This window comes from Eretmochelys imbricata, chromosome 11 (genome assembly GCF_965152235.1).
Source record: "Eretmochelys imbricata isolate rEreImb1 chromosome 11, rEreImb1.hap1, whole genome shotgun sequence".
NCBI classification, from domain to species: Eukaryota; Metazoa; Chordata; order Testudines; family Cheloniidae; genus Eretmochelys; species Eretmochelys imbricata.
Genome location: NC_135582.1, coordinates 10,595,946 through 10,622,245, shown reverse-complemented (window position 1 = coordinate 10,622,245; position 26,300 = coordinate 10,595,946). Strand labels below are relative to the sequence as shown.

At 46.3% G+C, this 26,300-nt stretch overlaps 1 protein-coding gene across 2 annotated transcripts in view; it reads left to right on the top strand.

Annotated features, from left to right (window-relative positions):
- The first annotated feature begins 216 nt into the window (after positions 1–216).
- SEMA5B (semaphorin 5B) overlaps positions 217–26,300 on the top strand; it is a 173,812-nt gene continuing 147,728 nt past the window's right edge. For both annotated transcript variants that reach the window (XM_077829927.1, XM_077829925.1), the window contains exons 1-2: positions 217–370; positions 22,821–22,920. In XM_077829927.1, coding sequence (XP_077686053.1) covers positions 217–370; positions 22,821–22,920 — 254 coding nt within the window. The remainder of the gene's footprint in view (positions 371–22,820; positions 22,921–26,300) is intronic.

Genomic DNA, 26,300 nt, shown 5'->3' with positions numbered 1-26,300 from the left:
GGAGTTGTATAAAGGCACTTAATTTTTCAGTGTATTGTTTACTGAATATTATCACATCTAGTTAATGTGGGTTTGTAATGAAAGAGGAAAACCACCCCCAGAGATTTGTTGCAGACTTTAGATAGGGATGTATGTTTCCTAAAATGAAATTCTTTGCATTGCAGGTATCCTCTCAGGGCCTGCCTTGGAAGCTAGATCTGCAGCAGGCCTCCAATCATGGTTGTATCAAGATTAAAGGGCATTTCTCTGTCATTGGCAAGCCTTTTCCTTCTCACTTTTCATCTCTCAGCATCACAGAATGCACCCGAATACCCTGAAACTGAGCAACAGCAATGCATCAGAAGAGAACACCCCACCATTGCTTTCGAAGGTAAGAGATTCTCTTCCCTTGGATGTCTTAGCTTGATTGCAAGGTACAATAGGATAATCTGCTCTGAAGTCCTTCCTACAGTGCTGTGTCCTGGGAAGTGGCGAGGTCAAAGCAGAGGGCTGGGAGATAAGTCCTCAAGGTTTCTCTTCACCATTCTACAACTGACTCTGTGATCTTGGGCGACTTGCTGAATTTTGCCTTAGTTTCCTATCCGTAAGTGGGTTCAATAATGCTTAGAAACCTCACAGGGCTAATATGAGGCTTATTTCAGACTTGGAAAGTGTTTTCAGATCTTTGAATGCAAGGCACATTTATTATTTTGGACATTTAGAGCAAGATTATTGTGTAGACAATAATAATAAAATAGTCACTAGTTGCTTCCATTGTTCTTGTTGATTTTTCTGACCTTAGAGGCAAAAGAGCAGCCTTTTTAACTGCAGAGGCCGACAGTGCCACACATAAAAACATCACAGGCCTCTTACTAGTGTCTTGCAGCTTAAGAATTCCCATGAAGAACTGTGTCCTTATCCCAGATAAATGGTCTGTGTTGTTATGTGTAGTAGTGATACCCCTAGGATTCCGTCAGCGCTTCTGTCTACTCATCCATATAGTTCCATGGCCCTCATCACCCTCAGATCTGAGCAAGAAGTTCCATACACCATTACCATAGTGCGTTGAGCCTCCTTGCCTGCTGTAGCTTCCTCCTAAATGTTGAAGTATTGATTTTGGTTCCCCTTTGGGGGATTGCATTGCATCTGTGGTTAGGTTCTTTGCTGAGGGCATCTGAATGAGGCTTCTGTGACCTTTGAGATGGGGTGTCTAGGGAGAAAGGAGAAGTTGAAGGGTTCCTTGATGACCTTTTAGGGCTCTTGTGTAAGGCTTTATGCTTCTTTGGAGGGAAGGAAGCTATTGTCTTTACATTTGGAAACAGTTTTCTTGTCTGTTTTCCATTATCCATGCTTTAAAGGTTTAAGTGGATTAAAGTAAATTAGCAAAACTTTAAGCCTACAGTACATAATAAGGCATTGGCTCGAACCTTGTTTCTGTAGAATGCATAAATAAACCTTGATTTTTAATTGCTTAATAATGCTGACCTTCTGCTTTATTGGGGAAGGGTGAAAGAAGAAATCCATGAGGTTAAAAAATGTGTTGGAACTTAATTGGCTATTTAAACAGATAATACAGTAATGAGCATATTACAAGTACAAAGAGAGAGAAAAGTTGGGTGTCTTAATATTAGCCAAAAGACAGATTTTTTTGTTGTTGGGTTTTTTTGGTTCACAAAGAACCAGTTTATAGGATCTATCTTTAAGATGTGTTAGCTTCTGGAGCCCATGTGAAGTTTAGAATCATGTTTATGCTGATCCTGAAAAGCCAGTTGGAGATGTTGATGCTCAAGATGGGTGTCTTCATTTGCCAAACTGCTTTGTGTTAATCAGGCATAGCAGGAACACACAAAACCCAGAGCATTCCTTTTCCCTTTTGCTGCTCTTTTCTGGTATGGATTAATTAGAGCCCGGCAATTATAGGAAAGAAATAGAGATGAAAATTACAGCCATCTAAGGCAAATGTCCTCACATGGGTCCTCTAAACTTTGGTTAGATTCATGGTTATTGTTTGTTTTCTGCACCTGTTTCCTGGTGATTGTTCGGTACATTGTAGTCTTGTGTGCTAGGTTATGCAGCCCTGCGGAAGATGTTCTGTAGGAAAATATGCAGAATGAAATTAAAGGCACCTCCCTTCCTTAGCTACAAGCAGCACTCAAAAATCTATGGACGAGAGTGTTATGCATCCAAAAAGCACGTCACAGCTCTTAAGGCTGTATCCTGTCCTGGCCCCAACACCAGTGGGCATGAAAAGTGCTGAACGCATTGGAACCACTGCAGTTCCGCTGTGCAAGGGGAACAGACTGGGGAATCCACATCTTACGTGCTGCAGAGTACTGCTCTGTGAAGGCTCTCTCCATGGCAGCATGAAGCAGGAGGGTTGTGGCCAGTAGGTCCGCAAATACCTTGTTCCATGGGCCATAACCTACTGTGTAGTGGGAATGCAAGGGCAGCTGATGATACTGTAGCCTATGGAGCAGCTGGGCTGATGCTCCACAGCCTGGTGGAGGATTCCTTTTCCCAAGACCCCATGCATCTCCGTAGCTGTTGCCCATGGTCTAGTGGGTAGGACACTGGACTGGAAGTCAGGACTCTGGGTTCTAGTCTTGGCTTGGTTATTAATAAGTTGGGTCAAGGTAGGGCACCACTCTCTGTCTTGTCTACTAGTATTGTAAGTCTTTTGCGGCAAGGTGTGTCCTATCGAGGTTTATTTATCCATTCCACAGGAACAAAGTCCGAGCCAGTGCGATGGTATGTAGACTTAGATATGTTATGTGTTTGTCCATTCTGAACCTCCTGGATCTGCCAAACTTAGCCAGAAGTCACTTGAGAACAGCTTTTTATGTCAGATTTCTACTAATTCTTACTTCTCTCTGGTTTTGTTTTTTAATTCATGCTGCCTTCTTTATTGGTTATGGTTAGGAAAGAATGTTTTTTAAATGACTAAACAAATTACTAGGGTCCTTAGTTCTCTCCTATCAGCCAGTGCTTTCACCCTGGGACATGGGAGTTATTATAGGCTAAGATGGACCTATTTGTGGGAGTCCTTGTTTCAATATTGGTAGTGCAGCTCTACTCCTCTACCTCCACTCCTCAAGCATACACAATGTGGGGACCAGAGCCAGTGCTAGGCTTAAGCAGACGAAGCAATTGCTTAGGGCCCAAGCAGCTTAAGGGGACACCCTATTAATTATTAGTATGTGTTGGGGGTGGGGGGGATGTTCCTGCTTAGGTCCCCCAGTGCGGGGACTGTCAGCAAAACTGCCTCAGCTGACCTGAGCCATCATATGTATGCTGATACATAGGGAAGAGGTGGACTGAGCTAGGTAACTAAGACTGTTAAATCCCCAACCACATAGGGTGTTATATATGGCAGCTTTCCATGTCCTATCATAACTGTTGGTGAAAGTTTCCATGCATGCAAAATTTGGCCTATTGGCAGGTACCTGCTCTCTCCTGAATTATGTCCGGGTGCATTTTCTGTTGCCTGGTGTTTTAATTGATTTGGGAGTGTTCTAATCCGGGATTTTACTTTGGGCTGATGTGTGATTGTAACCTGCTACCAGATGAATATGACTTGGGTAGCATGAACGTAGCTTGCTGCATATAAATGCATTGTTCTTATTTTTGTTTTAAACCGGCCAACTTGCAAACATTCAGATCTATGGGGAGCTATTAAATGTGTGCTTTTTGTACTGAAACAAAAGGCTGTTTTAACTTTGCGTGGCTGAAAGATAATGGAGTATGATTTATTTCTCTTGGATTTGCGCGATAGTCTGCCAAACACCCACACTACAGTTGAATTGGTCACTAATACATTGTTACCGTTCGTGTGTATTGATTGGAAAAAAACACACTATCATCCATTAACTCCACCACCCAGGTATGAAAAGCCCATAGGAAATTTTGCTAAAGATTTGCATTCATGTTGAGTGTGCTTGATTTTTGGCATTCCTAACCAAAAATTTAGTTAAAAAAGGAGGAGAGTTGTGGGATGAAGTCTGAGAGGTATTTCTGGCCAAATATCTGGGGGAAACCAAAGTTAATATGGGAAAATCCATTGCTGCCCTGGTATCTCCATTAAGGGAATTGAAACTTTAGCTAATAATGTGACACTGATGGGTGACCAACAGCAACATGTGCCTAAGACTGCAGTGGTGCAGACTATTTGACCTCAAAGGCATTTGGCTGTGGATTTCTTTTTTCTATTAGAAAACCTCATAGTATTTTTTTTTTTTTTATCTTGAAAATGGAACTATAGCAAATGAGTCTGATATTTTCTTCCTCAGGGTTGGTTTAGAATTTGTTTTGAAATTACTAGCAATAAAGTCATAAATAATTGAACAATGGTTAGGAAAGTAATTTTGCTCTCTGGCAACCATCTGAAAATCTCACACAACAGCTTTCTGCTATACAGTACAATGTATTTTTTAATACAATAATATTTTTTCTTTGGTGCTTACTCATCAATGGTGTCCTACGAGCCTTGCAAATCAACACAATGAGAACTGATAAAAAGGATTCAGTGTGCTGTGCCGAAAGGCCTCTGGGATAAAAAGGGTCTGGGAAAAGTGCCCTTCATTCATAAAATGCTGGAAACAGAGAGAGTCACTCACAAGCTGCAGAGAAAAGGAAGATTTTACGGTAAGGTTTAAAGGAGGGGAGTGATTCAGAGCCTCTCACAGAGAGGAGAAGAAGGGAGTTCTAAAGAGATGGGCTAACACAAGTGAAAGAGCGACCCTCAACCACGAAGAGGCATGGGTGGTGGGATGCAGAGGAGAAGCACGCGAGGAAGTGTTGTGGAGCAGAGGGAATTGGCTGCGAATAGGTCAAAAAGGTAGCATAGAGGAGTGAATCCATGTAGAGTTTTGAAGAGCAGCTAGGTGTTTTTTAGGTGCCACTAGCTTAATTTCTGATAACAGCTGCATGCAACATTGCTTTGAGTCCTGAATATATCATTCAGAATTAGTCAGATCAAGGACATGAAATTGTGCTGTTAATAAGCAGTGCTGCTTTGCAAATCCCAGGCAGCATCCCCAGCAAAAGAAAGAGAAGCAGAAAAAAACAACTTTTCTGTGGTGGTTCAATATAAACAAATATATACTTTCCAGAGAGCTCATTCTGGATTTTAAGGTTTGCGTAATGTTGCTCCTTAACAGATTCAGTTTATGAGCCAATAGTATTGCAAAACTGATTTAGTTAGCCTCTGTACACACCTTCTGTTGTAAATAACAATAACATGATGCACTTCACTAACACCTTCCTTCCAAAGATCTCATTGCGCCTGAATTAAATGTATCCCTGTATGAGAGCTGTTTAATTGATACTATCCTTTAACTATCAGGGGAATTGATCCTTGAAGATGATGAGCACTGTGATCCTCATCCACCAAAACACTTAAGTACATGATTAACTTGAAGCCAATGGGATGACTCATGTGTTTAAAGCTAAGCACATGCTTAAGTGTTTTGCTGAAGCAGAGCCAGAGCGCTCATCACTTTTCAGGATCAAGCCCTTACTTGGAAACCGTAACACACATTTTTTTATCTGCTCAGAGTGTTGCAATGATAGATACAACTGGCAAATAATCTCCTCTACCATGGTTAAGCCATCGGGTTGGGATAACCTTTCTGAGATTAGAGACAGCTTGATTAGCTTTCCCTTTTTGGATTTCCATGTGTACACGCAGCGGACGTACTGATGTAATAGCCATCATCTTGACTGACACACAGAAGACAGATTTGGGGACTTCTAGAACTCAAAGCATAAGACGATACCTCGTGCTAATGCTCTCTAGGTAGTAACAAGCATGTATCCTCAGTACCGAGAGGGGCCTATAACTCACATTCACCAGTGGGTCACACAAATGCACTAGACAGAGGTGAGGCTGTGAAATACTGGAAGTGTTTCGTAGGAAGCCAGTTCCCAGGAGATTTGCCATTTGGCATGCAGACCGGATACATGTGGAAATGCTTTGAATACACAGTCGAACTTTTCTGGATGTTCTTTCAAACAGGAAATGAAAGTTAATACTGGAGGATGATCATGGACTACATTTCACAAATGGTCCTCTCTGTCTCTCCATTAATGTAGTACCATATGGTCCCTGTGTTTGAAATCTGGGTCTGAATTTTGCAGCTTGAGCCTCTCTACTTAAAACCTTCTAAGAATTGCCCAGTGCTAATAAAAAGGGAATCATCAAGGCCTTGGCAATCTGCAGATTTAAAACCCAATCCTAAAGGATTTTCAGGTTGATGTTCATTCATAGATTTATACATTCAAAGGCTAGAATAGGCTATTAGATACTCTAGCCTGACTACCTGTATAAAAGAGGCCATAAACTTTCATCCAGTTACACCTGTGTGGAGCCTAGTAAGTTGTATTTGTCTAAAACATATGTATTAACTGGATTTGAGTCTCTACGGACTTTGCAGGATCTGATCGGGGAGATAGTGGTTCTGAATTTTATACAACACATCTGTTGGCACAAAATTGCTGGCATAGACGTGAGTGTAGAGGTAATGTAAAATCCACCCCCAGATGTGGGAGAGGCTGGCTGGAAAGGTTGAGTGATGACAAAAGAGTGTTTTTTTTTTCCATCAGATGCCAGTGGCTCTGAGAGCCAAGATGCAACTTGCCTTCCTGTCTGAAAAGAGGGATTAAATGGATCAGATTGTCATAAGAAGCAATGAGTGATGCATGGGCAACTAGTTTTATCTTTCTCAATGAATGTGATTGTGTGACAGCTTCAGTGCTTGTCTCGGTAAACAATGGGTCACAATGTTTAAATGCCCTGGAATGTGCTTAAAGCAACAAACAGGCTCTAAATTAGCTGACTTGGGGGCCAGTTTGTAGTCTGGCTAGTGCAGCCGTGCAAGTTAGTAATAGGGTGTAAAGTCCCCTTACTGCCTTCTACTGGCTACCCAGATCTCAGATAGCTGAGTGAGGGGCACAGCAGGCTTTGCAGAGCTGCGGCAGGCCCCCCACCCCCATTGTGCAAGTGGTTGGGAGGGCCCGAAGGGGAGGGGGATGGCAGAGCCTTGGCTCCACCCTATAGTGCATCAGGCAGCACGCACTGTTCTGGTATAGATCTGTGGAGTTTACTTCTTCGTTGGAGCAGCAAGGGATCCAGGAGGGCAGATGTGACTCTCTGCCTCACAATCTCCTTCCCAGGGTGCTCCAGGGACCAAATGAGAGCAGACTGTATTGTCATGATCTAGCTCATAGGGATTATCTGGTATTTCTTTACCTGGGCTTTGAATCACTGGGGATTCTTCAAAACAGACCACAACACTTTACTGGCTGCTCAATAGTAATAAAAAAAGCTAATAAATAATAGTAATTGTACTTGTACAGTGAAGAGGTTTTGGAATAAGTTCCTCTCTGTCCATATTGCAACAATTTGGCAAGCCAACTCCTGTTTTGAGAAAGTGATCATTATTTAGGAATCTAAGCCCTGGTCTACACTAGGACTTTAGGTCGAATTTAGCAGCGTTAAATAGATGTAAACCTGCACCGGTCCACACAATGAAGCCCTTTATTTCGACTTAAAGGGCTCTTAAAATCGATTTCCTTACTCCACCCCTGACAAGTGGATTAGCGCTTAAATCGACGTTGCCGGCTCGAATTTGGGGTACTGTGGACACAATTCGATGGTATTGGCCTCCGGGAGCTATCCCAGAGTGCTCCATTATGACCACTCTGGACAGCACTCTCAACTCAGATGCACTGGCCAGGTAGACAGGAAAAGAACCGCGAACTTTTGAATCTCATTTCCTGTTTGGCCAGTGTGGCAAGCTGCAGGTGACCATGCAGAGCTCATCAGCACAGGTGACCATGATGGAGTCCCAGAATCGCAAAAGAGCTCCAGCATGGACCGAACGGGAGGTACGGGATCTGATCGCTGTTTGGGGAGAGGAATCCGTGCTATCAGAACTCCGTTCCAGTTTTCGAAATGCCAAAACCTTTGTCAAAATCTCCCAGGGCATGAAGGACAGAGGCCATAACAGGGACCCGAAGCAGTGCCGTGTGAAACTGAAGGAGCTGAGGCAAGCCTACCAGAAAACCAGAGAGGCGAATAGCCGCTCCGGGTCAGAGCCCCAAACATGAACTTCTATGATGAGCTGCATGCCATTTTAGGGGGTTCAGCCACCACTACCCCAGCCGTGTTGTTTGACTCCTTCAATGGAGATGGAGGCAATACGGAAGCAGGTTTTGGGGACGAAGAAGATGATGATGATGATGAGGTTGTAGATAGCTCACAGCAAGCAAGTGGAGAAACCGGTTTTCCTGGCAGCCAGGAACTGTTTCTCACCCTGGACCTGGAGCCAGTACCCCCCGAACCCACCCAAGGCTGCCTCCTGGACCCAGCAGGCGGAGAAGGGACCTCTGGTGAGTGTACCTTTTAAAATACTATACATGGTTTAAAAGCAAGCATGTGAAAGGATTAATTTGCCCTGGCATTTGCGGTTCTCCTAGATGTAGTCCTAAAGCCTTTGCAAAAGGTTTCTGGGGAGGGCAGCCTTATTGCGTCCTTCATGGTAGGTAGCCTTATTGCGTCCTTCACTTTACCACTCCAGGCCAGTAACACGTACTCGGGAATCATTGTAGAACAAAGCATTGCAGTGTATGTTTGCTGGCATTCAAACAACATCTGTTCTTTATCTCTCTGTGTTATCCTCAGGAGAGTGAGATATAATTCATGGTCACCTGGTTGAAATAGGGTGCTTTTCTTCAGGGGACACTCAGAGGAGCCCATTCCTGCTGGGCTGTTTGCCTGTGGCTAAACAGAAATGTTCCCCGCTGTTAGCCACAGGGAGGGGGGAAGGTTGAGGGGGTAGTCACGCGGTGGGAGGAGGCAAAATGCGACCTTGTAACGAAAGCACATGTGCTATGTATGTAATGTTAACAGCAAGGTTTACCCTGAAAGAGTGTAGCCACTGTTTTATAAAATGTGTCTTTTTAAATACCGCTGTCCCTTTTTTTTTCTCCACCAGCTGCATGTGTTTCAGTGATCACAGGATCTTCTCCTTCCCAGAGGCTAGTGAAGCTTAGAAAGAAAAAAAACGCACTCGCGATGAAATGTTCTCCGAGCTCATGCTGTCCTCCCACACTGACAGAGCACAGACGAATGCGTGGAGGCAAATAATGTCAGAGTGCAGGAAAGCACAAAATGACCGGGAGGAGAGGTGGCGGGCTGAAGACAGGGCTGAAGCTCAAATGTGGTGGCAGCATGATGAGAGGAGGCAGGATTCAATGCTGAGGCTGCTGCAGGACCAAACCAGTATGCTCCAGTGTATGGTTGAGCTGCAGCAAAGGCAGCTGGAGCACAGACTACCACTGCAGCCCCTCTGTAACCAACCGCCATCCTCCCCAAGTTCCATAGCCTCCACACCCAGACGCCCAAGAACGCGGTGCGGGGGCCTCCGGCCAACCAGCCACTCCACCGCAGAGGATTGCCCAAAAAAAAGAAGGCTGGCATTCAATAAATTTTAAAGTTGTAAACTTTTAAAGTGCTGTGCTTAAAGTGCTGTGTGGCATTTTCCTTCCCTCCTCCACCACCCCTCCTGGGCTACCTTGGTAGTCATCCCCCTATTTGTGTGATGAATGAATAAAGAATGCATGAGTGTGAAGCAACAATGACTTTATTGCCTCTGCAAGCGGTGATTGAAGGGAGGAGGGGCGGGTGGTTAGCTTACAGGGAAGTAGAGTGAACCAAGGGGCGGGGGGTTTCATCAAGGAGAAACAAACAGAACTTTCACACCGTAGCCTGGCCAGTCATGAAACTGGTTTTCAAAGCTTCTCTGATGCGTACCGCGCCCTCCTGTGCTCTTCTAACTGCCCTGGTGTCTGGCTGCGCATAACCAGCAGCCAGGCGATTTGCCTCAACCTCCCACCCCGCCATAAACGTCTCCCCCTTACTGTCACAGATACTGTGGAGCACACAGCAAGCAGTAATAACAGTGGGAATATTGGTTTTGCTGAGGTCTAAGCGAGTCAGTAAACTGCGCCAGCGTGCCTTTAAACGTCCAAATGCACATTCTACCACCATTCTGCACTTGCTCAGCCTGTAGTTGAACAGCTCCTGACTACTGTCCAGGCTGCCTGTGTACGGCTTCATGAGGCATGGCATTAAGGGGTAGGCTGGGTCCCCAAGGATAACTATAGGCATTTCAACATCCCCAACAGTTATTTTCTTGTCTGGAAATAAAGTCCTTTCCTGCAGCTTTTGAAACAGACCAGAGTTCCTGAAGATGCGAGCATCATGCACCTTTCCCGGCCATCCCACGTTGATGTTGGTGAAACGTCCCTTGTGATCCACCAGAGCTTGCAGCACTATCGAAAAGTACCCCTTGCGGTTTATGTACTCGGCGGCTTGGTGCTCCAGTGCCAAGATAGGGATATGGGTTCCGTCTATGGCCCCACCACAGTTAGGGAATCCCATTGCAGCAAAGCCATCCACTATGACCTGCACATTTCCCAGGGTCACTACCCTTGATATCAGCAGATCTTTGATTGCATGGGCTACTTGCATCACAGCAGCCCCCACAGTAGATTTGCCCACTCCAAACTGATTCCCAACTGACCGGTAGCTGTCTGGCGTTGCAAGCTTCCACAGGGCTATCGCCACTCGCTTCTCAACTGTGAGGGCTGCTCTCATCTTGGTATTCATGCGCCTCAGGGCAGGGGAAAGCAAGTCACAAAGTTCCATGAAAGTGCCCTTAAAGCATGCGAAAGTTTCGCAGCCACTGGGAATCGTCCCAGACCTGCAACACTATGCGGTCCCACCAGTCTGTGCTTGTTTCCCGAGCCCAGAATCGGCGTTCCACAGCATGAACCTGCCCCATTAGCACCATGATGCATGCATTGGCAGGGCCCATGCTTTCAGAGAAATCTGTGTCCATGTCCTGATCACTCACGTGACCGCGCTGACGTCGCCGCCTCGCCCGGTATCGCTTTGCCAGGTTCCGGTGCTGCATATACTGCTGGATAATGCGTGTGGTGTTTAATGTGCTCCTATTTGCCAAAGTGAGCTGAGTGGCCTCCATGCTTGCCTTGGTATGGCGTCCGCACAGAAAAAAGGCGCAGAACGATTGTCTGCCGTTGCTCTGACAGAGGGACGGGTGACTGACGACACAGCTTACAGGGTTGGCTTCAGGGAGCTAAAATCAACAAAGGGGGTGTCTTTACATCAAGGAGTATTTCAGGCAGGACTTCACAGAGGGTTCCAATAAGAAATGGTGCACCTAAGTTATCGTTCTTATTGGAACAAGGAGGTTAGCCTGGCCTCTGATTGATACATGGCTAGATTTACCTCGCTGCACCTTCTCTGTGAGTGACTGCAGTGTGACCTAGAGGAATGAGTCCTCTAGACAGGGGAGGAGGCAAATGAGTACAAAACAAATCTGGTCTATTTCTTGTTTTGACCCACTCCATCTATCTTTTACATCTTTGGCTGGCAGCAGACGGTGCAGAAGGACTGCATGCCATCCACATCTCATGGCTGCTCGGCAGAAGATGGTACAGTACGAGTGCTAGCAATCCTCATCTCTTGCCTGCCCAGCAGAAGGTGGTACAGTACGACTGCTAGCAGTCCGTATCGCCTGCCCGCTCACCATAAGACGGTTCAATAGGACTGACTGCAGGACTAAAGAGAATGACCTGGTCAAGTCACTCCAAATTTAGTCCCTGCGCCCATGTCTGCCCAGGCGCTTCCAGCCGACGTGGCCAGGAGCACCTCGGACATGACGAGGACGACTACCAGTCGTATTGCACCGTCTGCTGCCAGAAGGCAATGGGTTGCTGCTACTGTGTAGCAAAGCCGTACCACGTCTGCCAGCACCCAGGAGACATAGGGTGACGGTTACCTGAGCGGGCTCCATGCTTGCCGTGGTATGGCGTCTGCACAGGTAACTCAGGAAAAAAGGCGCAAAACGATTGTCTGCCCTTGCTTTCACGGAGGGAGGGAGGGAACGGGGGCCTGACGATACGTACCCAGAACCACCCGCGACAATGTTTTAGCCCCATCAGAGTGCTCCATTATGACTGCTCTGGACAGCACTCTCAGATGCCCAATTGTTTGCCGTTGCTCTGACGCCGGGAGGGGCGACTGAGGACACGGCTTACAGGGTTGGCTTCAGGGAGCTAAAATCAACAAAGGGGGTGTCTTTACATCAAGGAGTATTTCAGGCAGGACTTCATGGAGGGTTCCAATAAGAAATGGTGCACCTAAGTTATCGTTCTTATTGGAACAAGGAGGTTAGCCTGGCCTCTGATTGATACATGGCTAGATTTACCTCGCTGCACCTTCTCTGTGAGTGACTGCAGTGTGACCTAGAAGAATGAGTCCCCTAGACAGGGGAGGGGGGAAGCAAATAAGTACAAAACAAATCTGGTCTATTTCTTGTTTTGATCCACTCCATCTATCTTTTACATCTTTGGCTGGCAGCAGACGGTGCAGAAGGACTGCATGCCATCCACATCTCATGGCTGCTCGGCAGAAGATGGTACAGTACGAGTGCTAGCCATCCTCATCTCTTGCCTGCCTGGCAGAAGGTGGTACAGTACGACTGCTAGCAGTCCGTATCGCCTGCCCGCTCACCATAAGACGGTTCAATAGGACTGACTGCAGGACTAAAGAGAATGACCTGGTCAAGTCACTCCAAATTTAGTCCCTGCGCCCATGTCTGCCCAGGCGCTCCCAGCCGACGTGGCCAGGAGCACCTTGGACATGACGAGGACGACTACCAGTCATACTGCACCGTCTGCTGCCAGAAGGCAATGGGTTGCTGCTACTGTGTAGCAAAGCCGTACCGCGTCTGCCAGCACCCAGGAGACATAGGGTGACGGTTACCTGAGCGGGCTCCATGCTTACCGTGGTATGGCATCTGCACAGGTAACTCAGGAAAAAAGGCGCGAAACGATTGTCTGCCCTTGCTTTCACGGAGGGAGGGGAGGAACGGGGGCCTGAAGATACGTACCCAGAACCACCCGCGACAATGTTTTAGCCCCATCAGAGTGCTCCATTATGACTGCTCTGGACAGCACTCTCAGATGCCCGATTGTTTGCCATTGCTCTGATGCAGGGAGGGGCGACTGAGGACACGGCTTACAGGGTTGGCTTCAGGGAGCTAAAATCAACAAAGGGGGTGTCTTTACATCAAGGAGTATTTCAGGCAGGACTTCACGGAGAGTTCCAGTAGGAAATGGTGCACCTAAGTTATCATTCTTATTGGAACAAGAAAGTTAGTCTGGCCTCTGATTGATATGTGGCTAGATTTATCTCGCTGCACCTTCTCTGTGAGTGACTGCAGTGTGACCTAGAAGAATGAGTCCCCTAGACGGGGGAGGGGGGGAAGCAAATGAATACAGAACAAATCTGGTCTATTTCTTGTTTTGATCCACTCCATCTATCTTTTACATCTTTGGCTGGCAGCAGACGGTGCAGAAGGACTGCATGCCATCCACATCTCATGGCTGCTCGGCAGAAGATGGTACAGTACGAGTGCTAGCCATCCTCATCTCTTGCCTGCCTGGCAGAAGATGGTACAATACGCCTGCTAGCAATCCTCATCTCCTGCCTGCCTGGCAGAAGGTGGTACAGTACGACTGCTAGCAGTCCGTATCGCCTGCCTGCTCACCATAAGACGGTTCAATAGGACTGACTGCAGGACTAAAGAGAATGACCTGGTCAAGTCACTCCAAATTTAGTCCCTGCGCCCATGTCTGTCCAGGCGCTCCCAGCCGACGTGGCCAGGAGCACCTCGGACATGACGATGACGGCTACCAGTCGTACTGTACCGTCTGCTACCACAAGGCAAGGGGTTGCTGCTACTGTGTAGCAATGCCGTACCGCGTCTGCCAGCACCCAGGAGTCATAGGGTGACGGTTACCTGAGCGGGCTCCATGCTTGCCGTGGTATGGCGTCTGCACAGGTAACTCAGGAAAAAAGGCGTGAAACGATTGTCTGCCCTTGCTTTCACGGAGGGAGGGAGGGAACGGGGGCCTGACGATACGTACCCAGAACCACCCGCGACAATGTTTTAGCCCCATCAGGCATTAGGATCTCAACCCAGAATTCCAATGGGCGGCGGAGACTGCGGGAACTGTGGGATAGCTACCCACAGTGCAACGCTCCGGAAGTCGACTCTAGCCTCGGTACTGTGGAAGCACTCCGCCGAGTTAATGCACTTAATGCACTTAGACCATTTTCTGTGGGGACACACACACTCGAATATATAAAACCGATTTCTAAAAAAACGACTTCTATAAATTCGACCTTATTCCGTAGTGTAGACATACCCTAAGGTTTGAGATGATCCATGTTATGTTGTACCAACACATAGTCTTGCCGTACATCACATCCTGCAAGTACTTTACAAGTCATTAGGCCTTGCAGCATGCTTGTGAATTAGGGTGGAGTCATTAACCCCAGTTTGCAGTCCGGGGAACTGAGGCACTGAAAAGTTTAAGTGACTTGCTCAAGGCCACAAAGGGATTCCGTGTCAGAGCCATTATTGGGATTCCTTGGTCTCTGCTCAAGTCACAAGGTCTCATTTCTTCCTTGTAACTTAGGATGGAAGGACCATGGGAAGTTCAGTTTAGGGAACTACTGTGGACTGTTGAGAGTGTGAGCGCCACAAAGCGGTCTTGGGTTGGGCAATGACACTGTGTCTCTGTGACTCCACTCAGTGACGAAGTGGGTCTTCAGCTCCTCTGTTCTGTTACTGCTGGAAAGGAGGAGAGCCGCCTGCTGTCTCCTTCCTTCTCTTGGTTGATGAGGGAAGGGGAGAAGAGTTGTTTTCTCCCTCCTGGTGCTGGGAGAGAACAGGGATTTTATTCCCTTTTTCCATCCAGGCTGCCCCTTCCTGCCTGCTGTTGGACAGCATGGGCTGTGGGGGGCACTGGTAGCTCCTGTACTTCCTTTGTCACTGCCTTTCAAGGGAAGGGAGGGGTGGAAACAAGATTCCATGTGGCTCTCATGCCATCCTGAGTTTGCTCATTGTTCCTCTCATGGTGGAACTGGCCAGGATTGGAAGAGTTGAGTGAATGGGCAGGAAATCAGAGGGGAAATGAGACCACTTGGGCGAGCTGGAGATTGAGTGAATGGGGGGAGGGGTTATAACCCCTTTCGGGTGTAGAGAGCATGGCCCCTTTAAATGTTTGCCGTGAGCGGGGGAGTGCTGATTACCTGGATCTGGGACACTCCAGGACAGGAGCCAGGAGGAGCACTAGGCCAGGGAGGAATCGCTCAAGAAGGACAGATGGGAGCTGGACCCAGTATCACTGCTGCCCAGAGCTGCATGGGGCCGGGAGTACTGGAGCTTGTGGCCTTGCACTGGGTATAAGGAGGAAGGCTGTTAGCTAGTTAAGTGGGGAGGTGGTCGTTCTGTGTGGCTTTGCAGAGAGTGGCAGAAGAGGGCCCTGGAGGGGTTTGTTGCGGAAAGTTCACTGGCTCCAAAGACGACCAGGAGCACTCAAGACTCAGCACTGGACTGGAATTTTGCCCAGGACTCCCGAACTCGGAGTGCAGACATTGCTCGGTGTCTGCCCTTTCAGACTGTGCTACCATTGGGCCTGTAGGGCCTTGTGTTGAATGCAATTCTGTTTTAGCCCTCTCCGTGTCTTTTCACCTGATTTTTCTCCATTCATCCCTCTGTGAATAAATATTTCCCTTTCCTGTATTCACTTTACTATTCTTGTGTGTGTTCCCTCCGGGGGGGGGTGGGAGGAGGTGTTTGGAACAGGTGCCCCTGGGGTGGAAGGGACTTTCACTGTTGCGTTCCTTGGCCAGAGCTGCCTGCAGAGCAGACCCCATCTTGGCCAGGAGTGTGCTACAGTTACTGGAGGGTAGATATGAGGTCCTAGAAGGAGGCTGGGGGAATCAAGGAAGATATGAAAATCTGAGAGGCAATTTTGAATTGAATTTGGAGATGAGAGTTGTGGAAAGGATGCCAACAATCCTGGGATGATGTAGCCCCATTTCCTAGAACAAGAGTGTAGCCTGGCTGCAGCATTCTGAATCCCTGGAACTTTGGTTGTAGAGCAGGGATTCAGGAAGACAGGGGAAGTAGGAATTGCAGTCACTGAGGCAAGGATTCAGAGTAACAGCCGTGTTAGTCTGTATTCGCAAAAAGAAAAGGAGTACTTGTGGCACCTTAGAGACTAACCAATTTATTGGAGCATAAGCTTTCGTGAGCTACAGCTCACTTCATCGGATGCAACAAGATTCATCGGAGGCAAGGATGTGATTAGTGCACAATTAAGACAATATAGCAAAGTGTGTCTGTGTGTGTGTGAGAGAGAGAGAGAACGCAGGGTAACACCAAGATCTCTGGCTTCAGGAGTAAAGTTAAGTCTGAATGTTGGCATATTTGTCTATGCAATTTTGCCAATGCATCTATAGATTTTTCCAGTTGCCTTGCTAATTTTGCCACGTTGTGGTTTGGTTTTGCGCTGTGTACAATAGGGACTAGGAGGAGGCCACACAGCTCATTTGCACAGGATTGGAACTCAGTTCTCCAAAGACTATTGCACTAACCCCATAGTGTGACCTACAGAGAGAGATTCAGAATTTCAAAGGAGGAGTTTATTAAACTAACAGTGAATCACATATTAAGATTACATGGTCAGAGGATTGTAAGACAATTGTAGTTTTTTATTCAGCTGTGAAAATGTCCATGCTGATAGAAGGAAGCTGTAAAGAAGATTTAGATGATGGAATTATAAAGTGGTGTCTCACTGATGGTGCTAGGATTTTATGTGGATGCTGTAGGGAATCTCTCTGCAATGACCAAAGCATACTGACCTCAGGGGTCTGGGGGTAGCATCTAAAGCCTTTTCCCTTCTAGGTTGTTGGTGCTGATCCAGTCTCTGCTGGTGCTGATGGGAAGTTATCACCGTCTGATGCTGTCTGTTCAGCGGTTTATATAAAATGAGGACCATGGTCTCAGTTCAGTTTGTAGCAGAAAAGAGCCCAGATCACAAAAGCCACTGCCACCATTGAGGCTTATTCCAAGGGAAGATAGCTTGAAGTGGGCTGAGTTACAGGAGGTTGCACACCCAGCTAAGTAAATTAAAGGCCTCAAAGATGGGTCTGTTGTTGGGGAGGAGGCATCATCACTGTATTCAGCCTGAAACCTGAACCTTTGTTACAAGGAAATCTGTTGGTCAGCGGTGGGATCCAGTGCAATCCAAGACCATTCAGAACTGACCGTTCCCAACAGAGAGGCCAGTGGCTGAGTGGACATGAAGACTGAACTAAAGGTGGTCCCTCCCTGTCAGAGTTGAGACACATTACAAGGGTGCGTGTGAGATACTTTCATGGCCACTGCCTTAACTGTACCTGTTCTATGGATAAACAAATGTCAAGGCTGTCAAATAGGCGCACCTTCCATGGAGGCTAAATTCACATGCACACAACTCAGGCACCAGGAAAAATACCCATTCCGTGTTTTGTGACATGCAGCCAGTGAAGCCAGTTCAAATCTTTTTAGGAGGGCGTCTTGAGACACTTAGGAAACCACTCCATGTGTGGTCAGGTTAGCCCTGTACAAAAGTGGGTTTGAGTTTTGGCAGAGCAGGTATTTATTTATGGCAGGCGCCTAGGAGAATAGTATGTTTTGTTCCATTATGCAGGCCTTTAATGTTGAATCAGCTTTATTTTATGGGAACTTTATATAATATAAATCTGTAGTCTGAAGGCTAATTAACGGAGTTTCTGCTTTGGGTTTGTTTCTGGAGTGAGGTCCTGGGGGACTCCTTCCCATTAATTTCCAATCTTGCCTATTTCAGTATGTTTCTGTTCTATCTTTTATGTGTTCCAGTGCTACCCTCTCATTTCTAACAGGGAATAAATGGGTCCAGTGATGGTGGATTACAGCGGCATACCTCTAATAGGAATACTACTTATCACCTAGAGAGGGTTTTGCATTTTCCGGATGCAGGTATTTAACATCTTGATCCTTACACGGTGTGCAGCAGGTTGCACGAGACTGTTGCACTCCATTGCAGGTGGAGGCTCTATGTGGGCACAAGTGAAATTAAGCTGTAGGTGGAATCCTTTATGCAGAGATGTCTCAAGCCCTCTGCTTTCTTGCTTCTTTACTCATAAACATGCAAGGTGTGAATGGGATGGAGAAAGGGGATTTTGGAGGAGTCACGGGATTAAGTGTGATCATAACGAGGCTTATGAGACAATTTCCACATTTAGAGCTTGATCCAAAGCCCACCAAACTTAATGGAAAAAATCCCGCTGGCTTCAGCGGTCTTTAGGTCCAGCCCTTTCACCACATCCTGTTTACATTCAGGTGATTAATGCACAATGAAGTGCTAGCAGGATCAGTGGCTAACCTCCCAAATGGCATTGTGCCTGACCCCAGCCTAAAAAATGCAACAAATTCCTTGTCTTTTCTCACCACCTTTGTGCGTGCGTGGAGGACTGATGTTTTTTATGAAGGTCCTGGGTCTTTGTAGCCATGTTTGTGAACCAGCTTGGCCCGCAAATAGGCCAGCAAAAGTTCAGGGGCTCTCGATCACATTGCAGACCATGGGCTGTATTTGAAACCATTACACTTTGGGGTACTAACATGGAGAAAGCGACAACGTGGCTCTTTGACCCCCTGGAAATAGAAACATGAAGCACAAAGGAGGCCTTGATGAGCAGATTGCCATTAAGTCATTTGTTTCCTAGATTTCCTGCCCCTGCTGCTGACACGCCGAGCCAGAGCGTTGGGTTTTAATTTTTCATAGTGTTTTTAAACAGATAAATTTGCAAAGGTAAACATGCCTCAGCACTGAGGGCTTCCAGCCAAATGAAAAAGTCAGCTCTGAAAAATCAGCTCTTGGAGAAAGGTCAAATGCAAGCAAACTCTAGAGTTCATTGGGTCCATATGTGTAAACTTCTGCTAAGGTGGGACAGGCCCAGCCAAACACTTACTCTCACAGAAGTGAGGCTCATTTTAAAATAAAAGCATTGAGCTGCCCTTAGGGATGCCTGTGGTCTGAGTGACAGGATTTAATGTGTCGAATGAAAAAGACCTACATCCTCTCTCGCAGCTTGGATTTCCATTCCACTTTATCCATTCACTCTAATAGAAAAGAGGGTTGGGGAGGATAATGTGCCGTTTGGCATTAATTCCCATCACTTGCAGTTAGATAGTCTTAGCTGGGAACCACGCTGAGCTTAATAATCTCCAGCGACATGCCTTTAAAAGCTTAATTTTGCTATGAAGATTCATTCCTTTCAGCTTTTAATTTAATAATCAGGAAAGGTTTCTTTATACATTGTGACACCTGCAGTAGTAAATAGAAAGCGGGACAGAGCCTGTTATTTCACAGGCTTGCTTGATGTTTAAACTGTCTGCGGCAAGAACTGAGCCACTGACGGCTTTTTCATTAGGATTGTTGTTTTTTTACCTGTGATTTGTCAGAGCTTGCTATCAAAAGGAAGAGCTGAGGACTGGGCCTCTCTGTAGTGAGGAGATTTCATTTAGAACAGCAAATGAGGAAATCTTCTTCTTGCCAGTGAATTATAATAGTGGGTTGGTTTGGGGGGAGGGGGAAATAGTTGGTAGGAGAGAAGGAAAACAGAGAAATTATGGCATAAATGTTGGATCCTTAAAAGGTTCTATGGATATGTGCTGACCTTCCCTTCCTCCACCTTAGACCGTGTTTGACCTCCTGCATTAGACAACATGAACACGCTGGTTCACCTGACTGGAAAGGTGTTATTCTTCCAGCTTCTGCTGCTTGGCTCAGAAATGTTTCTGCAGCTAAAGAGCTACAGGAAGAAAAGTCGAAGCTGCATTAGTGAGGACGTCGCCAGAGGTGAAAGCATCACGCCTCCCTGGTGCTAGCACACCGTGAAAGGTCTCAGAGGACTGCTCAGTAGGTGGAAGTGCTTGAAGATTAGGCTGGCTGAATTATTCCATACCTCACACCTTTGTATTGAATAGCAGAGGAGGGTACATGCATTCCATGTGCCAGGTTAGTGTGATATGAATGCTTGTTTGCGAAGATTAAGGGCCCGATCCTGAGCAGTGCAGGAAACCCATGACTCCCACTGAAAAGCCCTGAGGCAGGATGTTTAAATCCATTGCCATAAGGGGCCTGACTCAGCACTGAGTCAGAGCACCAGGCCACGGTTCAGTGCACAGTTGATCACAGTGGGTGGAGATCACTCACTCAGGAGCAATTCAGGCGTGGGTGAGAGACATGAGAACATCCTGGGGAATGTGGAAGCTTGGAAGAAAGAGCCTGTCTGGGAAAGGGCAGGGCAGGCTAAGGGGACATGGGAAACAAGGTGAAGAGTGTCCAGGGTGCTTCTCAAGGTTTTGGTGGCTCCAGGTCTGATTTAGCCTTCATCTATCCCTCCTGATTGCTGCAATGAGAAGGGCTTGGGGTTAACCAGCAGATACCCAGCCGTTTGTTATAATACCTTGCACTTCTGAAGCCCCTTCAAAGCATGCCAAGACCTGAAAGTGCTTTGCAAACAGTGCACACCCTGTGACTCGGAAGCATTATGACTCGGAAGCATTATTACTCCCTGTGTAGAGATGGGGGAACTGAGGCACAAAGAATCATAGAAGGTTAGGGTTGGAAGGGACCTCAGGAGGTCATCTAGTCCAACCCCCTGCTCAAAGCAGGACCAATCTCCAATTTTTGCCCCAGATCCCTAAATGGCCCCCTCAAGGATTGAACTCACAACCCTGGGTTTAGCAGGCCAATGCTCAAACCACTGAGCTATCCCTACCCCCACAACATTAAGACCGAAATTTTCAAACATGGATTCCTAAAGTGAGGCACCTAAACCCATACTTAACATATAAATTAAATGTGCGGATTTTAAAAGCTCTAGTGGGCTGATTTTGAATCTGTTATGTCATGCAGAACATAACAGCATGATCACAGGTGGGTGGGTAGAAAGGATCACTGCTCCATGGATTGGCATGTACATAGAAGACATTAACTTTCACTTTGAAATCCCTTACTGTGCTGGATCGTAATTATCCTTCCAGCTTCATCCGGCCAAAACTTGTGGGGGGGGGGGTGTTCGGTTAACAAGATATTTCAGTATTTTGGAATTTGCTTTCAAAGTGCAAATTTTAGCAGACGATCTTGCAAACCGAAGACCCTGGAAAATTTGGTTTGGGAACACTGAAAACATGTTCCTGAAAGGTGATAAGTGAAATTGACATTCTTGTCAGTGTCACATATGCTATTCATTGAATAATGGTTGCTATTCCAGCTAAGGCTCTCTGCTGCAGAACTGTGGACCCTGGAACACTGGCAGCTTTCCAATGGTAACCTACTCGTGTTTTCACTAAAGTCGTGTCAGATTTGTAATAGATTCAGCAAAACATCTTGCTTCAAAGAATTCATCAGAAAATTTCTGATCAGCCCTACTGTCAGCACCATAGGTGCCAACTCCATGGGTGCTCTGGGGCTGGAGCACCCACGGGAAAAAAATTGTGGGTGCTCAGCACCCACTGGCTACCATGCCGATCAGCGTCTCCCCCTCCCTCCCGGTGCCTCCCGCCTGCCATGATCAGCTGTTCAGCCATGCAGGAGGTGCTGGGGGGAGGGAGTGGAGTGAGGGGAGGGGTTGGAGAAGGGGCGAGAAGGGGCAGGGTGGGGTCTTGGGGGAAAGGATGAAGTGGGGACGGGGCTTGGAGTGGACCAGGGAGGTCGAGTACCTCCTGGGAAATCTCAAAGTCGGTGCCTATGATCAGCACCAAATGGGAGCACAGTTTTTGGCCCTCTGGTCATAAAAGGACTAGAGAGATGGTGGTATGGTTCTTATTTTTGCCTCTGCTACCCTGGATGTTTAAACTTATTCAAATTAGAAATAAGGCATATGTTTTTAACAGTGAAGGTGATTAACCACTGCAACAAACTAACCAAGGAATTGGTGGATACTCCATGTCTTGCTATCTTCAGATCAAGACAGGATGCCTTTCTGGAAGATATGCTTTAGTCAAACACAAGTTATTGGGCTCAGCACAGAGGTAACAGGGTGAAGTTCTATGGCCTGCATTATACAGGACGTCAAAGTAAATGATCTAATGGTTCCTTCTGGCCTTAAAAATCTATAAATGCCTTAGCATTACTTCTAAGAACTGCCATGGACCTGGACTCTTTTTTTTTTAAGACTTTTTTTTTATTATATCACAAACATTTTCCCCTGGAACTTTCAATAGATGTTAGTGTGTAAACTGTCGTGACTCTCATGGGCCTCCTGTTGACTTCAGCGGGACTTCTGCCCATCTGAGGATGCCCAGTTCTATTGCTTAGCATTTCACTTTTGTGTGTTTGCAATTTGAGGAAGTGCCTAGCATGGCAAATCCAAGCTAGATAAATAAGGTACATGTATTGTATAGGGCCATATTCAGGCCCGGTGAAGAATTCTGTCTGGGCACTGTATGGCCCTCATCATTCCTGTTGACGTAGGAGTCTTGAGTACCAGTCTAGTGTCCTATCCACTAGACCAGCCTTTTTACCCTGAATGGCACTTCAGTGAGATTGCACCACTAGCACCAGTTCTGAATTTGGCACATAGACTTTAAAATAAATTAATAAACCAAGCCACCACGATGTCTGTTCAGAGTTCACGCTGACACTCAGTCTTTGGGCATCGTGGATGTGAAAATAACTGCTGAGACAACCTTCCATTATTATGCAGCTTTTGCAGATTCTGCTCAGAATAAACAGAAGCACTTTAAATAGATTATTAATTATCCTTCCTCTGACAGATACTCGGTAGGAAAACCATTAGTGAATGTCCGGGTGAACTCTGTGTTTCTGGAGCAGTATCATTGTTTTCTGCTTTTTCATCTTGTTTGCAGATCTGAAGCCCTGGGTGTCGAATTTCACCTATCCAGGTGTACATGACTTTTCTCAGCTCGCACTGGATGCCAACAGGAATCAGCTCGTTGTGGGAGCAAGGTAAAGATAATCTTGTAATTAGACCAGGATTGCTATTCAAGCTCTTTCCCTGCAGGTTACTGGCTTCAGGGGAGATTGTATATTTCTCTCTCTCTCTCTCTCTTTCTCTCTCTCAAAGAGAGGGCTGTAATTATGTAGGGGTTTTAGAATCTCAATAAAATTGCAAAGAATCAAAATCACGACTATTTTTTTAAACCATCTGAAATGCAATTAAAATGAAACAGGAAGCTGCTATCTCCCAGAGAATAACAGATGTTAGAAAAGTTCTAGTAGGCCAGTGTAGTCCATCGATCTGCCAGTGCAGGATTGAGACCTATGGTTTATTTATTGGTGGTTTGTCTAGTCAAGTTTTTCAGCTACACCTTTTTCATTATTGAAAAGGCTCCCATCTCTCTGCAATGCCGTAACTGGGACAATTGTCTTTACTTTCAACTCTTTCCCCCATTATTAGCATTCAAATTTAACATTGCTGTGCAGTGTTCCTTGTGGATGTTTTGCTTTTATTAACTAAGATTATATTTGCACAACCAGAAAATCTGAAACCTAAGAGTAATAGGTAACAAATCAGTGGCAGCATCTTGCAGATTGGTGTCACATAATGAGATATGCGTATCTGTGTTTAAAAGTAATTCCAGACAAAAGTGTTGCAGCGGTGAAACTGTCAGGGAAGAGGTTATTCCAAATACTGGAGCAAAGAATAGGCAGATTGGAACACTGTGTTCTTCTGCCAGAGTTATACAGATGGTGAATGGATTGGGCAGAACAGCCTGAATTAGCTGCTCAAAAATAAATGGTTTTATGAAGGAGATGCCCATTCATTGAATTAGGAAATTTAGGTTAAGAGATACATGTAGTGTTTGTAGATGGCTGAGGTGAAAAGTGAGAGTGGTAAATTAAAAGCAACAGTCTGAACCTTCAGTGTCTGCATGCGATGGCCCTGCTGTCTTTTGGTCCAGAAGGCGTAACCTGGGGAAAGGTATAAAGGGCTTTGTGGAGGACATGTACTGCCCTACCAGGTATGTGACAGAGATATTTGAGATGTGCTAGCTCAGGGTTATCTCGTTACCTATTGGGCAGTGACAGGAGCAGCTAAGGAGAGTTGATTGTAAAGACCCAACTCAGACTAAAGCCAACATTTGCACTGTACAAGAACTTGCTGACTAGAAGAAAATAAAAGCTTTAAAAGGGGGATAGTTGAGACCCCGTGAGGCAATCTGCATGGCTACAAACTGAAGTGAAACAGCTTGGCTGGAAGAAGGATGGTGCCCAGACAAATGGAGACACACAGAATGACTGGGAAGCCCGAAGGGAAACCTATAACTTCCCCGAGAAGGAAGCTGCAGGGAATGTCAGATCTGGGGAGATAGCCTCCTGGAACTGTGGATGTGAGAAGCATCTATAAGGAGACAGTTGTTTTCCAGCAAGTTGAGGTGCTGCTATGGAAAAGCATCCAGAAAGCATCATTACAAGAAGTCTCCATTGTTCAGCCTGCCCAGGGGACCGCCAGCTCCAGCAGGAGCTATAAAATGTCTGTCCCACCGTGGAATTCACATGGGCTCTGGAGCGCAGAAGTTGTTTCCATAAACAGGCATTGCAGAGAAGGCCAGTGGTGGTAAGGAAGTTACTGAGCCCCGTTACAGGGCTGTACACTGGCAATCAGAGAGGGCCTGCGTTTTGTGAGACTGTTGGCCACTGTGATAGGTCTCAGAGTAACAGCCGTGTTAGTCTGTATTCGCAAAAAGAAAAGGAGTCCTTGTGGCACCTTAGAGACTAACCAATTTATTTGAGCATGAGCTTTCGTGAGCTACAGCTCACTTCATCAGATGCATACCGTGGAAACTGCAGCAGACTTTATATATACACAGAGAATATGAAACAATACCTCCTCCCACCCCACTGTCCTGCTGGTAATAGCTTATCTAAAGTGAGCAACAGGTTAGGCCATTTCCAGCACAAATCCAGGTTTTCTCACCCTCCACCCCCCACACAAATTCACTCTCCTGCTGGTGATAGCCCATCCAAAGTGACAACTCTTTACACAATGTTCATGATAATGAAGTTAGGCCATTTCCTGCACAAATCCAGGTTCTCTCACTCTGATGCTCTTCGTTTGGTCTAGGACTGTGCAGCTGCCAGTGATGGAGGCCTGTGTGCTTTGTAGGGGAGTGATTAAGAGCTGTACTGAATATGCCTATTAGTGTTTGGCAAAGAGGCAGCTCAATGTGTTAAGGGAAGATAGACCAGGACATGATTTAGAAATGCTTATTCTGGATCAGGTCAAAAGAACTGCTTCTGAGTATCAAAGGGGAGAGGATCTGTATTAAAAAACCCTCCTTTGGCTTTGGAGGGGTCAGATCACTGGTAAACAGGTGGCGTGGCACCGGGTACCCCCAGTGCCAGCAAACACTGACCACAGGGCCTTGGTAAAGTGTGAACAAGAAAAAGAGTCTGTACTAGCTAAGCTGAAGGCCTGGAGACTGGATGGACAGGACTGAGGCCCTAGAAGGGTTACCTAAATTCCAACCTTGCAGAAATATGTGGGATTGCAGATAAGCTCTGGGATCCTTAGTCTGAAGGTCTGGCACCCTGAGTTGATTGAAACTTTCTGGAGAGCCCTGGAGCCTGGTAGCAGCTTAGTACCTCAGATGGTAGCATCTGAGCAGACTGAGCAGGCTGAAAATAGGCTTTTACCTGCATAGCTGGCAGAAAGTTCCAAACAGTGCTGTCAAATCTGTGCCATTTGGGAAACGTCACTTCCAGCCCCAGGGCATCTTCAGTTGTACCCAGAGTGTGGCTGCCACTGAACCATAAAATGAACAAGTGCTACCAGATTATGTTGCATGGGCAGAAATTCATTACAAACCAGGAAGCTGGGACTGTGGCAAAGTCCTGGTTCGGGAGTTTATATGCACGTTTTGCACACCTGGGAAGATACAGAATGTCAGATCGTAAGTATTGGAGTCTGTCTAAGCTACTTCCCATTGCCATAGTATCTGGGTAACTCAAGATCTCTTATCCTTGGAGTCCCCTTTTGAGGTAGGGGGCTGCTATTATCCCATTTTTTAGATGGAGAATTGAGGCACAGAGAGACTAAGTGACTTGTCCAAGGTCACAGAGGAAGTCTGTGGCAGAGCAGGGTCTTGAACCAGATCTTCAGAGTTCTACTCTCGTATTTTAACCACTGGTCCATCCTTGTCAAAGATGCTGAGCAGCCACAGATCTCACGGACTTCAGCTGGAGTCGTGGGTGCTCAGCAGCTCTGAAAATCAGGTGTGTGTGCCCACGTAGAAATTAAAACACAAAAAACTTGTTATCGCCCACAATCTGATGGGTACATTGAGAGGTTGAATAGCACTTTCATCTATCAAGTTAGCAAGAGG